General features: G+C 37.0%; 1 protein-coding gene across 1 annotated transcript in view; it reads left to right on the top strand.

Annotated features, from left to right (window-relative positions):
* CDKL2 (cyclin dependent kinase like 2) overlaps window positions 1-12,818 on the top strand; it is a 48,685-nt gene that overhangs the window by 26,327 nt on the left and 9,540 nt on the right. The window contains exons 7-9 of the mRNA XM_077750371.1: window positions 8,392-8,480; window positions 10,708-10,843; window positions 11,954-12,252. Of these exons, the coding sequence (XP_077606497.1) occupies window positions 8,392-8,480; window positions 10,708-10,843; window positions 11,954-12,252 (524 nt within the window). The remainder of the gene's footprint in view (window positions 1-8,391; window positions 8,481-10,707; window positions 10,844-11,953; window positions 12,253-12,818) is intronic.

The following is a 12,818-nucleotide window of genomic DNA, read 5'->3' as shown; positions in this document are numbered from 1 at the left end:
AGTAGGCTCTATGTCTAACACGGGACTTAAACTTACAACCCCAGACCAAGTGTCGCATGCTCCACTGAATGAGGCAGGCAGGTCCCCCAATATTGCTTTTAGTTTTTGGGTTTTAAAAATTAATTTATTCTCAAGTTAGTTAACATGCAGTGTAGTCTTGCCTTCAGGAGTAGAATCCAGCGATTCATTACTTACATAGAACACCCAGTGCTCATCCCAACAAGTGCCCCCCTTACTGTCTATCACCCATTTTCCCCACCCCCGTCAACCCTCAGTTTGTTCTCTGTATTTAAGTGTCTCTTATGGTTTGCCTCCCTCTCTGTTTTATCTGATTTTTTCTACCCTTCCCTTATGATCATCTGTTAAGTTTCTCAGATTCCACATGTGAATGCAATCATGTCATGTGATGTCTTTCTCTGACCAACTTATTTTGCTTATTGTAATACCCTCCAGTTCCATCCGTGTTGTTGCAAATGGCAAGATTTCATTCTTTATCATTGCCAAATGGTATTCCAGTGTGTGTGTGTGTATGTGTGTGTGTGTGTATATATATATATATATTTATTAAATTATATATATTAAACTGATGGACATTTGAGCTTTTTCCATAATTTGGCTATTGTTGATAGCACTGCTATAAATATTGGGGTGAATGTGCCCCTTGGAATCAGCACTTCTATATCCTTTGGATAAATTCCTAGTAGTGCAATTACTGGGTCATAACGTAATTCCATTTTTAATTGTTTGAGGAGCCTCTATACTGTTTTCCCAGAATGGCTGCACCAGTTTGCATTCTCACCAACGGTGGAAGAGGGTTCCCCTTTCTCCACATCCTCACCAGCATCTGTTGTTTCCTGAGTTGTTAGTTTTAACCATTATGACTTGTGTGAAGTCGTATCTCATGGTGGTTTTGATTTGTATTTCCCTGATGATGAGTGGTGTTGAGTATCTTTTCCTATATCTGTTGGCCATCTGGATGTCTTCTTTGGAAAAGTGTCTGCTTGTGTCTTCTGCACATTTCTTCACTGGATTATTTTTTTTTGAGAGTTGAGTTTGATAAAGTCTTTATAGATTTTAGATACTAGCTCTTTATCCGATATGTCATTTGCAAATATCTTCTCCCATTCCATCAGTTGCCTTTTAGTTTTCTTTGTTTCCTTTGATGTGCAGAAGATTTTTATCTTGATGATGTCCCAATTGTTCATTTTTGCTTTTATTTCCCTGCCTTCAGTGACATGTCAAGTAAGAAGTTGCTGTGGCTGAGGCTAAAGAGATTGCTGCCTGTTTTCTCCTGTAGGATTTTGATGGTTTCCTGTCTCACATTTAGGTCTTTTATCCATTTTGAATTTATTTTTGTATATGGTGGAAGAAAGTGGTCCAGTTTCATTCTTTGGCATGTTGCTGTCCAGTTCTCCTAGCACCATTTGCTGAAGAGACAGTCTTTTTTCCATTGGATACTCTTTCCTGCTTTGTCAAAGATTAGTTGGCCGTATACTTGTGGGTCCATTTCTGAGTTCTATATTCTATTCCATTGGTCTGTGTGTCTGTTTTTGTGTCAATACCATACTGTCTTAATGATTACAGCTTTGCAATATAGGTTAAAGTCTGGGATTGTGATGCCTTCAGCTTTGGTTTTCTTTTTCAACATTACTTTGGCTATTCAGGGTCTTTTGTGGTTCCATACAAATTTTAGGATTGTTTGTTTTATCTCTGTGAAGAATGCTGGTGCAATTTTGATTGCGATTGCATTGAATGTGTAGATTGTTTTAAATACAATTGACATTTTAACAATATTTGTTCTTCCAATCCATGAGCAGGGAATGTTTTTCCATTTCTTTGTGTCTTCAATTTCTTTCATAAGCTTTCTACACTTTTCAGTGTATAGATCTCTTACCTCTTTGGTTAGGTGTATTCCTAGGTATTTTATGGGTTTTGATGCAATTGTAAATGGAATTGATTCCCTGATACCTCTTTCTGTTGCTCATCCTTGATGTATAGAAATGCCAATGATTGCTTTACATTGATTTTATATCCTGTGACTTTGCTGAATTCCTGTATCAGCTCTGGCAGTTTTTTGGTGGTCGGGTTTTCCACGTAGAGTATCATGTCATCTCTGAAGAGTGAAAGTTTGACTACTTCTTTGCCAATATGGATGCCTTTTATTTCATTTTGTTGTCTGATTGCTGAAGGTAGGCCTTCCAACACTAGTTAAACAACAGAGAGTGGATGTCCCTGTTGTGTTCCTGATCTCAGGAGGAAAGCTCTCAGTTTTTCCCCATTTAGGATGATCTTAGCTGTGGGCCTTTTACATCTGACTTTCGTGATGTTTCAGTATGTTTCTTCTATCCTGACTTTCTTGAGAGTTTTTATTAAGAAAGGATGCTGTATTTTGTCAAGTGCTTTTTCTGCATCTAATGACAGGATCCTATGATTCTTATCCTTTCCTCTATTAATGTGATGTATCATGTTGATTGATTTCTGAATATTGAACCAGCCCTGCAGCCCTGGAATGAATCCCACTTGATCATGGTGAATAATTCTTTTAATGTACCGTTGAATCCAATTTGCTAGTATCTTGTCGAGAATTTTTACATCCTTGTTCATCAGGGATCTTTATGTGTATTCTCCTTTTTAGTGGGGTCTTTGTCTGGTTTTGGAATCAAGGTAATGCTGGCTTCATAGAATGAGTCTGAAAGCTTTCCTTCCATTTCTATTTATGGAACAGTTTGAGAAGAATAGGTATTAACTCTGCTTTAAATGTGTGGTAGAATTCCCCTGGGAAGCCACCTGGCCAGGACTGTTATTTGTTGGGAGATTTTTGATAACTGATTCAATTTCTTTGCTAGTTATGGGTCTGTTCAAATTTTCTATTTCTTCTTGTTTGAGTTTTGGTAGTGTGTGAGTGTCTAGGAATTTGTCCATTTCTTCCAGATTGTCCAGTTTGTTGGCATATAATTTTTCATAGTATTCTCTAATAATTGTTCGTATTTCTGTGGTATTGGTTGTGATCTCTCCTCTTTCATTCATGATTTTATCTATTTGGGTCCTCTTTTTTGTTGTTGTTGTTGTTGTTGTTTTTGAGAAATCTGGCAAGGGTTTATCAGTTTCGTTTATTCTTTCAGAAAACCATCTCTTAGATTATTAATCTGTTGTACTGTTCCTTTGGATTCTATATTGTTTATTTCTGCCCTAATAATTATTGTTTTTCTTCTGCTGACTTTATGCTTTCTTTGCTGCTGCCTTCATAGTTCCTCTAGGTGTAAGTTAGGCTGTGTATTTGGGACCTTTCTTGCTTCTTGAGATAAGCCTGAACTGCAGTGCATTTTCCTCTTAGGACTGCGTTTGCTGAATTCCAAAGAGTTTGGACTATTGTGTTTTCATTTTCATTTGCTTCCATGTATTTTTACATTTCTTCTTTAATTTCATGGTTGACTTATTCATTCTTTAGTAGGATGTTCTTTAACTTCCATGTAATTGGGGGCTTTTCAGATTTTTTCTTGTGGTTGATTTCACGTTTCAGTGTTATGATCTAAAAATATGCATGGTATGATCTCAATCTTTTTATACTTGTTTAGGGCTATTTTGTGACCCAGTATGTGGTATATTTTGGAGAATGTTCCATGTGTACTTGAGAAGAATGTGTTTTCTACTGCTTTAGGATGAAAAGTTCTGAATACATCTGTCAAGTCCATCTGGTCCAATGTGTCATTCAGGGCCATTGTTTCCTTATTGATTTTCTGCCTAGATGATCTGTCCATTGCTGTAAGTAGAGTATTAAAGTCCCCTACAATTACAGTATTATTATTCATACATTTGTTTATGTTTGTGATTAATTGGTTTATATATTTGGGAGCTCCACGTTGGGGACATAAACATTTATAATTGTTAGATCTTCTTTGTTTTCTTTTTTAAGTTTATTTATTTTGAGAGAGAAAGAGAGGGAGAGACAGGAAGAGAATCCCAAGCAGGCTCTGCACAGTCAGCACAGAGCCCAATGTGGGGCTTGATCCCATGACCCTGGGATCATGACCTTAGCTAAAATCAAGAGTTGGATGCTTAACTGACTGAGCCACCCAGGTGCCCCACAATTGTTAGCTCTTCTTGATGGATAGATCCCTTAATTGATATAATGCCCTTCTTCAACTCTTGTTACAGTCTTTGTTTTAAAATCTAGTTTGTCTGCTATAAGTATGGCTACTCTGGCTTTCTTTTGATTTCCAGTAGCATGATAGATGGTTCTCCATCCCCTCACTTTTAATTTGCTGGTATTCTCGGGTCTAAGATGAGTCTCTTGTAGGCAGCATAGATGGATCTTTTTTTTTTTTAATTTTTTAAAAATGTTTTCTTTCTTTCTTTTTCTTTTTTTTATTACAAATAGTTTATTGTCAAGTTGGTTTCCATATAACACCCAGTGCTCATCCCCACAAGTGCCCTCCTCCATGCCCATCTACCCCCTGCCCCCTCACACCCATCAGCCCTCAGTTTGTTCTCATCATTCAAGAGTGTCTCATGGTTTGCCTCTCTCCCTCTCCCCCACCATTTCTCACCTTCTTCTCCCCCATGGTCCTCTGTTAAGTTCCTCCTAATCCTCCTATGCGTGCAAACATATGATATTTGTCCTTCTCTGCCTGACTTATTTTGCTCAGCAACACCCTCAAGGTCCATCCATGTTGCTACACATGGCCAGATTTCATACTACATGGCAATGAGAAAGGATCTTGTTTTTTTTATCCATTCTGATACCCTTATGTCTTTTGTTTGGGGCATTTAGTCCATTTACATCCAGAGTGATTATTGAAAGATATAGATTTAGTGCCATCTGTAGGTTTCATGTTTGTGGTTATGCCTCTGATCTTTTGTAGTCTGTGCTGTTTTCCACACACAGAGTCCCCCTTAGGATCTCCTGCATGTCTGATTTAGTGGTCATAAACTCCTTTAGTTTTTGTTTGTTTGGGAAAGCCTTTATCTCTCCTTCCGTTCTGAATGACAGCCTTGCTGGGTAAAGGATTCTTGGCTGCATGTTTTTCCTATTCAGCACATTGAATATTTCCTGCTACTCCTTTCTGGCCTGCCAAGTTTCAGTGGACAGGTCGGCTACTGCCCTTATGTGTCTGTCCTTGTAGGTTAAAGCCCGTTTGTCCATACCTGGTTTCAGATTCTCTCTTTATCTTTGTATTTTGCCAGTTTCACTATGATATGTTGTGGTGTTGACCTATGATATGTCGTTTTTGTTGATTTGAAGAGAGTACTCTGTGCCTTTTGGTCTTAGATGCCTGTTTCCTCCCCCAGATTAGGAAAGTTCTCAGACATAATTTGTTTGAATAAACCGTCTGCCCCTTTCTCTCACTCTTCCTCTTCTGGAATTCCTGTGATAGGGTTATTATTTCATTTCATGGAATCATTTACCTCTCTAATTCTCCCCTCGTGATCTAATAATTTCCTTTCCCTCTTTTTTTTTCAGCTTTATCATTTTCCATAACTGTATCTTCTATTTCACCTGTTCTCTGTTCTGCTTCTTCCATCCTTGCTGTCACTGTATCTAGTTAATTTTGAATCTCATTTATAGCATTTCTTAATTTAGTGACTATTTCTTAGGTCTTTGATCTCTGCAGCAGTAGATTTTCTGCTGTCTTCTATGCGTTTTACAAGGTCAGCTATTTGTTTTATGACTGTTAGTCTAAATTCTTATTCAGATATACTGTTTATATCGGTTTAGAGCAACTCTCTGGCTGTCATTTCTTCCTGGATTTTCTCTTGAGGAGAATTCTTCCGTTTCATCATTTTGGCTAGGTTTTTGTCTTTTATATGTTTAATAGCTTGTTCTGTGTCCTGCATCTGTGAGTACTATTATATTAAAAAGGGTCATACACTGTCCAGGGCCTGACACTTCAGGAAGTGTTTTTAGAATGTGTTGCATACACTCTGTTGTTGCGTGTTGACTGCTCTGTCCCACTGGTCAGTCCTCTGCAGAGCTCCTCCTTGCTTGTAGTGGTGAGTTTTTGGACCTTCCACCAGGTGTGCTTCGATTTGTTCATTGGAGTAACCCTGATTTGTCCTTGGGTGAAAGTTTTTTCTCCCCGATTGTAGAGTAGAGGGGGAACTGGCTATCACTTTATTGTTCATCTCTATTTCTTCTCATAAGACATTTTGGTATGGGACGTCATACCAATTACTGGCACATTAAAAGGAGGTATATATCCATGCCACAATGCCAGTGCACTGCATTTGGGCCCTGGTGGCTGTAATATTTGTACATTAAGAGTTTAAAAAATTAAATAATTTGGCAGGGAGATCTTCAGAGAGAAGGGCCTGAAAAGAATTTTTAAAGGAATTTTGTTTATTTATTTTGAGAGAGAGAGCAAGCACAAGTCAGGAGGAACAGAGAGAGAGAGAGAGGGAGAGAGACAGAGAGAGAGAGAATCCCAAGCAGGATCTGTACTGTCAGCACAGAGCCGGATGCAGGGCCCAAACCCACAAACTGCAAGATCATGACCTGAGCCAAAATCAAGAGTTGGATGCCTAACCGACTCAGCTACCCAGGTACCCCAAGGCCTGAAAATTTTATTTGTTTTAAGAAACCATTTAGCATTATGTAGCATGTTTTAAGTATGAAAACATTCTCATAATAGGATCTTTTTAATGTTTAACATTTGAAATGCAAGTCTGATAAGTGGAAAAGAGAAGAAAATTAGGATAAGTAAATAAAAAAGGTAAAGAACTAACAAATTATTTTTTAATGTTTATTTATTTTTGAAAGAGAGAGAGAGAGAGAGAAGGAGGACCAGAGAGAGGGAGAGATAGAGAATTCAAAACAGACTCCAGGCTCTTAGCTGTCCGCACAGAACCTGATGCAGGGCTTGAGCCCACAAACTGCGAGATCATGACCCGAGCCAAAGTTGGAAGCTTAACTGACTGAGTCACCCAGGCACCCCAAGAGCTAGCACATTATTAATGTATAGGGGATAGGATCATGACCTAAGGAGGCTTATGCTTAGCCACTAGATTTGCTGAAGCTAATTTACAAATGATCATCACCTTTGCCTTGTAGTTGAGGAATATATTAGGGAAATTCTCACTGGACACTTTGGAATTGTTAGCTTAAAAAATTCTTATAAGTAGGACGGTTCTGAAATATTGATAAAATAAGTGCAGTATATCTAAAACACCAAAATCATATTACATTTACTCAAGATATTTTTTGCTTTTTAAGTTTTTAAATAATTCATTAATAAAAGTTTATTAAGCTCATAAACAATTATAAGAAGTTCTTAGAAGGATACATTTCTACTTTTCTATGTAATCTTCTAACAGATTTAAAAAGTTTTCATTGAGACCAGCTTTATGATCTGTCTGTAGAGATTTAAAGGGAATTAAGGTAAAACTATAATCCAATTTATGTCCCTTATAATAGAATTCTATAACTTTTAAACATTTTATTACAGAAAATTTTAAACATAGAAACATAGAAAGAATAGTAGTACAATGAACCTTGTGTATTTGTCATCTAGCTGCAACGATGAACTTTTTGGCAGTCTTCTTTTACCTGTAGTCACCCTCCTCAGTTTTGTTTTTGGTAGCATTTTGAAGTAAATCCCAGATATTATATTACTTTACTTACAAATACCATAATCATTTGTAAAATTTTTTTGTTAATTTAAAGCTATTTATTGAGTTTCTTCCATTTTTCCTAACATTAAGTGGTTCTAATAAATCAGAACAAGACTTGCATTAAAATAAAATAATCTGTGTGAAGTATCTAACACAGTGATGTACACAGAATAGGCCCTTTCCCTTCCATTCTGCAAGGCCTTTAAATTTTAAAAATTTATAATAGTTCCTTAATATTAAAAAACATCTAAGCAGTGCTCAAAATTTCATTGATTTTCTCATAATTTGTTTTTATAGTTTGAAGTAGGATCTACATGAAGTCTATAGATTCTATAGATCACAATTGGTTGATATATCTTAATTTACAAGCTCATCTTTATCTCTTTTCATTTTTGTTTAAACCTTGCCATTTATTTGTTAGAGAGAGTAGGTTGTTTGACCCTTAGAATTATCCACATAGTATATTTTAATATGCTCCTCTGTCTTGTATTTCTTATAAACTAGAGCTAGAACTTGATCAGAATCAGGTTGATTGGCAAGACCATGCCATAAGAGGTTTGTATATTTCCATCTAGAGACATTACATGTCTGATAGTCTTTCTTTTTGTGATATTAGCAACCATTAGTGGTCATTGTCTAGATGTGTATTTTTTTCTTTATCATTTATTATGTTTTTAAAGTTCATTGACTATAAAGAGTGATTTTCTATTTTTCTATATTTAGAAATTTAAATATAGGCAATTTTTCTTTCATATAAGCTGTATGTATTCCTTGGTTTTCCAGAAATGCTTGCATATTGACCCCGACAAAAGACCCTTCTGTGCTGAGCTCCTGCACCATGATTTCTTTCATATGGATGGATTTGCTGAGAGGTATAGTATAGGCTCATGTTTTCCAGGATGTCCCAACCTAGAGTTAAAATAAGGGTATTTCTCTTATTTCAGTACACACCTGCTTTTAGATGATCTTAAATATTTACCACCCTACCTCTATTCAGCCTTAGCAATAATGCAGTTCCTAGGAGTGGTCCCCTGCATTCACTAAATTAGGGATCTTGGTTTTCATGAAGGAGTTACATCATGCTTTTCTTTCTGTCTCCCTATGGGGGACATCTACCACTCAGGTCACTGATTTGTGTGTTGCTACGAGTGTGATGTCCTCATCTTGGGTACGGATGCATTTGCAAAGGTACCGTCTCCTGTTGCCACTGTACTCACACCACACCCAGTCATGTGACACTGTCTCCAGTGCTGTGCTGGGACCTTGATGTGCCGAACTTGTGAGTACCAGAGCTGCCGGTGAGGTCTCTTGTGCTGTGTTAGCTGCTGGCATCAGTGCAGCTTACAAAACCAAAAATAGTGAGATGAGTGGCAATGACAATGCTTTCTATTTTTCCAAATCTATTTAGTATTTACCTTAATGAAAGATACCTCAGTTCTCATATTGCATCTGCATTCAGTTAGTTGTGATATGTTGTTTTGATTGAGATCTACAAAGAAATTTTGGCCTCATATTCATATGTAGTTGGAAAATGGAAGAGTATGTTAATAGCCCTTTTGGCTGATTGTGGGTATTCTTTATTGATTCCATAACCAAAATTTTGATACTATGCCAAAACTTGGCAGTAGTAGTTTCTTAAGGGTTGGTTGTATTGTGGAATCTGAAACATATCAGTGAACTTCCTTTACCCTGTGACATCAAAATCCACTTATCTATCTTCTTGCACTTTGAATAGATCTTTTAGCCTTGTGTACTTTTGTGACATCATTATTAGTCATTAGGAAAATACTGTTTTGCTAAATAATGTAGATCATTAAAATGGTAACATATTTCATTAGATAGTATCAAAAAGTCACATTCTGTCTCATCAGAAAAGTCTTTTTAAGTATTGGGAATCGGCTACGGCCACACTACTGGCACAAGTTTAACAGAAATTCTAATTTTGCATAAAAATTTGAATTTTATCATTAACATAAATGTTGTCAGTTGTTTTCCTTTGTTCATTTTTCAAAAGAAAATGTCTGCAGAATACTCCAAGTCTGAATAACTGTAGTTTTCTGTTATCTTTTCTTTCAAGTAAAAAATGTCGCATGGAAGAAGCAGCTAGTTGAGTTTGTATCTCAAACAATAACACAGTTCCTTTTCTTAAGACAGCCATCGCACTTCTGCTCATAGCGGGAGCGCTTCACACATATCCCCTTCTTTCACACAAGATATAAAAAAAGGCTTGTGTTCAAAGGTTTCGATTTAATAAATGAATACTTCTTTATTATTTCATAAGGGACATTCTTAAGCAAAACTGCCTTTTTTTTTTTTAACTGAGAATGTGTATATGTATATGAAGAACATAATAACTGTTAGTACAGTTTGGTGCCATTGCTTCAGTCCTTGGCAAGGTGCCAGCAGTTTCACCCACCACTGCTTTCACACCATCAGGGCCAGTGTTAATGTAGAGAAAAAGCAGTCATCTTCCTATTAAGGGAAGAATAGCTTCGACCTTGTGAACCTCCCAAAAAGTTCTCAGGGATTCCCAGGGTTCTACAGACTACCTTTTGAGACCTGCTAATCTAGGCCATACTTTTTCTCATTAAAAAAATGTTTTTTAATGTTTATTTATTTTTGAGAGAGAGAGCCACAGAGTGCGAGTCGGGGAGGGGCAGAGAGAAAGGGAGACACAGAATCCCAAGCAGGCTCCAGGCTCAGAGCTGTCAGCATAGAGCCTGATCCAGGGCTCAAACTCATGAACCATGAGATCATGGTGTGAGCTGAAGTCGGACACTTAACTGATTGAGCCACCCAGGTGCCCCAATAAATTTTCTCATTTTAAATAACATACTCTAGTTTAATACTCAATTTTAAGAAAATGTCTTGAAAATGATTTTTTTCTGGATTTATCTGTCTTATATAATTTTATTTTATTTTTTTAAAAAAGTTTTAATGTTTATTTTTGAAAAAGAGAGAGAGCGCATGCAAGCAGCGAAGGAACTCAAACTTATGAACCACGAGATCATGACCTGAGCCGAAGTCAGAGGCTTACCCCACTGAGTCACCCAGGTGCCTCTACACTTTTATTGTATTGACAAATGTATTTTTATGTAGGTTTTCTCAGGAACTTCAGTTAAAAGTACAGAAAGATGCCAGAAATATCTCTTTATCTAAAAAATCCCAAAGCAGAAAGAAGGAAAAGGAAAAAGATGATTCCATAGGCGAAGATAGAAAAACGCTTGTAGTACAGGTAAATGTCTGCGTTTTCATGTGTATTAAATTTTAAATGTAATATGTCCTTTAATTTTTGGAGGAAAATAAATGAAAATGAAAAAAGCAGTTTTCTGAGTAGTAAACAAGTTGTTAACTTTTAGCTTAGTTGTAAAAATATACCTTCTCTATAGACATTACCTTTTGCAAAACTATTTTAACATATCATATATTGAGTGCCTACTGTGTACCAGAGTGTGTACCAGACTATGCAGTAGGTCTTATCAGGAAGTCATAGTCATCTAAGAACATTTAGACCCATGTACTCACATATACACACATGGACACAAGCACATGCACATACCATTTTTCCCCTTAAATGATACGAGAGAAAAATATCATTTAAAATTTTTTTGTATAAAGTAGAGCATTTCAAAATTGAGATTTGGGTATTTAATTTATTTGAAGTTTACATTTGCATGTAGGTTATCCAGAATCTGTTCTTGGTAAGGTAATCCCAATCCTCCAACAACCCACTCCCATTTTTTTCAAATGAACCAAAAGAAGAAGTTCTTAACTTTTTATTTTCTTTTTTTTTAATTTTTTTAATGTTTTATTTATTTCTGAGAGAGAGAGACAGCGTGAGCAGGGGAGAGTCAGAGAGAGGGGGAGACACAGAATCTGAAACAGGCTCCAGGCTCTGAGCTAGCTGTCAACACAGAACCCGATGCGGGGCTCAAACCCATGAACCATGAGATCATGACCTGAGCCGAAGTCGGACGCTCAACCGAATCAGCCACCCAGGCGCCCCTCAACTGTGTATTTTCTGACTGTAGATGTATAAGAACAAAAGTAGTCATACTTACTCTTTCACATTTTTCTACTGAACTATATATACATGTGATATATGTGTGTATCGTATTAATCTGATATATAGTAGAGCTAGTGTGAATTGCATTCCTATTCAAAATAAATGTCTGACCAAGAATCCTGGGTGAAATTTTAATTCCATAGATAGAAAAAAGAACACGGGGGGACGAGAAGATGATATTTATGGAATTCTACTGTAGTTGACCCGTTCTTTATAGGAAGAGGTAATTTTTCATTCTCCTCAGATCACTAATGATTTAACATTTTTATTAATGGTCAGGATACCAACGCTGATCCCAAAATTAAAGATTCTAAAGTCTTTAAAATAAAAGGGTCAAAAATGGATGGAGAAAAAGTTGAAAAAGTCAGTCGAGTTTCAAATGCCAGCTGTTTCCCTGACAATGGGACGAGCCACCCCAAAACAGTGCCTTCTACAAGCCTCAGAGATTGCGGCACCGGCAGCATGGATCACACCAGAAGTCCCGGCGTGGCAATTCCCCCGCTCACGCACAATCAGTCCGCGGTGGCTGCAGGTGTCAGTTCTGGAATGGGGACTATCCCAGGAGTTCAGAGCTACAGGTATAAGTTAGGAAATAAAAGCAAAGTGACGTTTAAGGGTATGTTTGCAAGTTGTGAGTGTTGGTCGATTCAGCCACATTCTGCTTTCAGGCTTCTGGGTGCTCTTCATTCTTGTAAGCGTTCTGTTTCAAAAGGCTTTTGGCCTGTGTGATGAAAATTATTAGCATTTGATAAAAAAAAATTCATCTGAGTCCTAAGAAAGTGGATTATACTATGGAAGGTGAGGAGGGTCTATAACTATTTAGTCTAAAAATGTGAAAGGAGGATATCATAATAAACGAAATCATTGGTTTTGAGGGTCTGCTGCTACATGGTATGGCTGTGGGTATTTGGTGGTACAAAGAAGCTCATTTGGGAAATTTTTCTGGAAGGAAAGTAATTTATTTGGTTGCACTTGGGAGCCAGGTGGGAGGCATGAAGGGAGTGGTAAAGGACAGAATGTTTCACCAAAATTATGTACATTGTATGATTATGAATAGCCATTAAATGCTGATTAAGCTGCATTTCACTTAGTTTTGTGTCATTTGGTTTTGGTTTTATGCTTGAAAAAATAGTTACTGCTGGTT

This window comes from Crocuta crocuta, unplaced genomic scaffold, assembly GCF_008692635.1.
Source record: "Crocuta crocuta isolate KB4526 unplaced genomic scaffold, BGI_CrCroc_1.0 scaffold1, whole genome shotgun sequence".
Classification (NCBI taxonomy): Eukaryota; Metazoa; Chordata; class Mammalia; order Carnivora; family Hyaenidae; genus Crocuta; species Crocuta crocuta.
The sequence above is the reverse complement of the archived record's forward strand: the minus strand, read 5'-3'. Positions and strand labels throughout refer to the sequence as shown.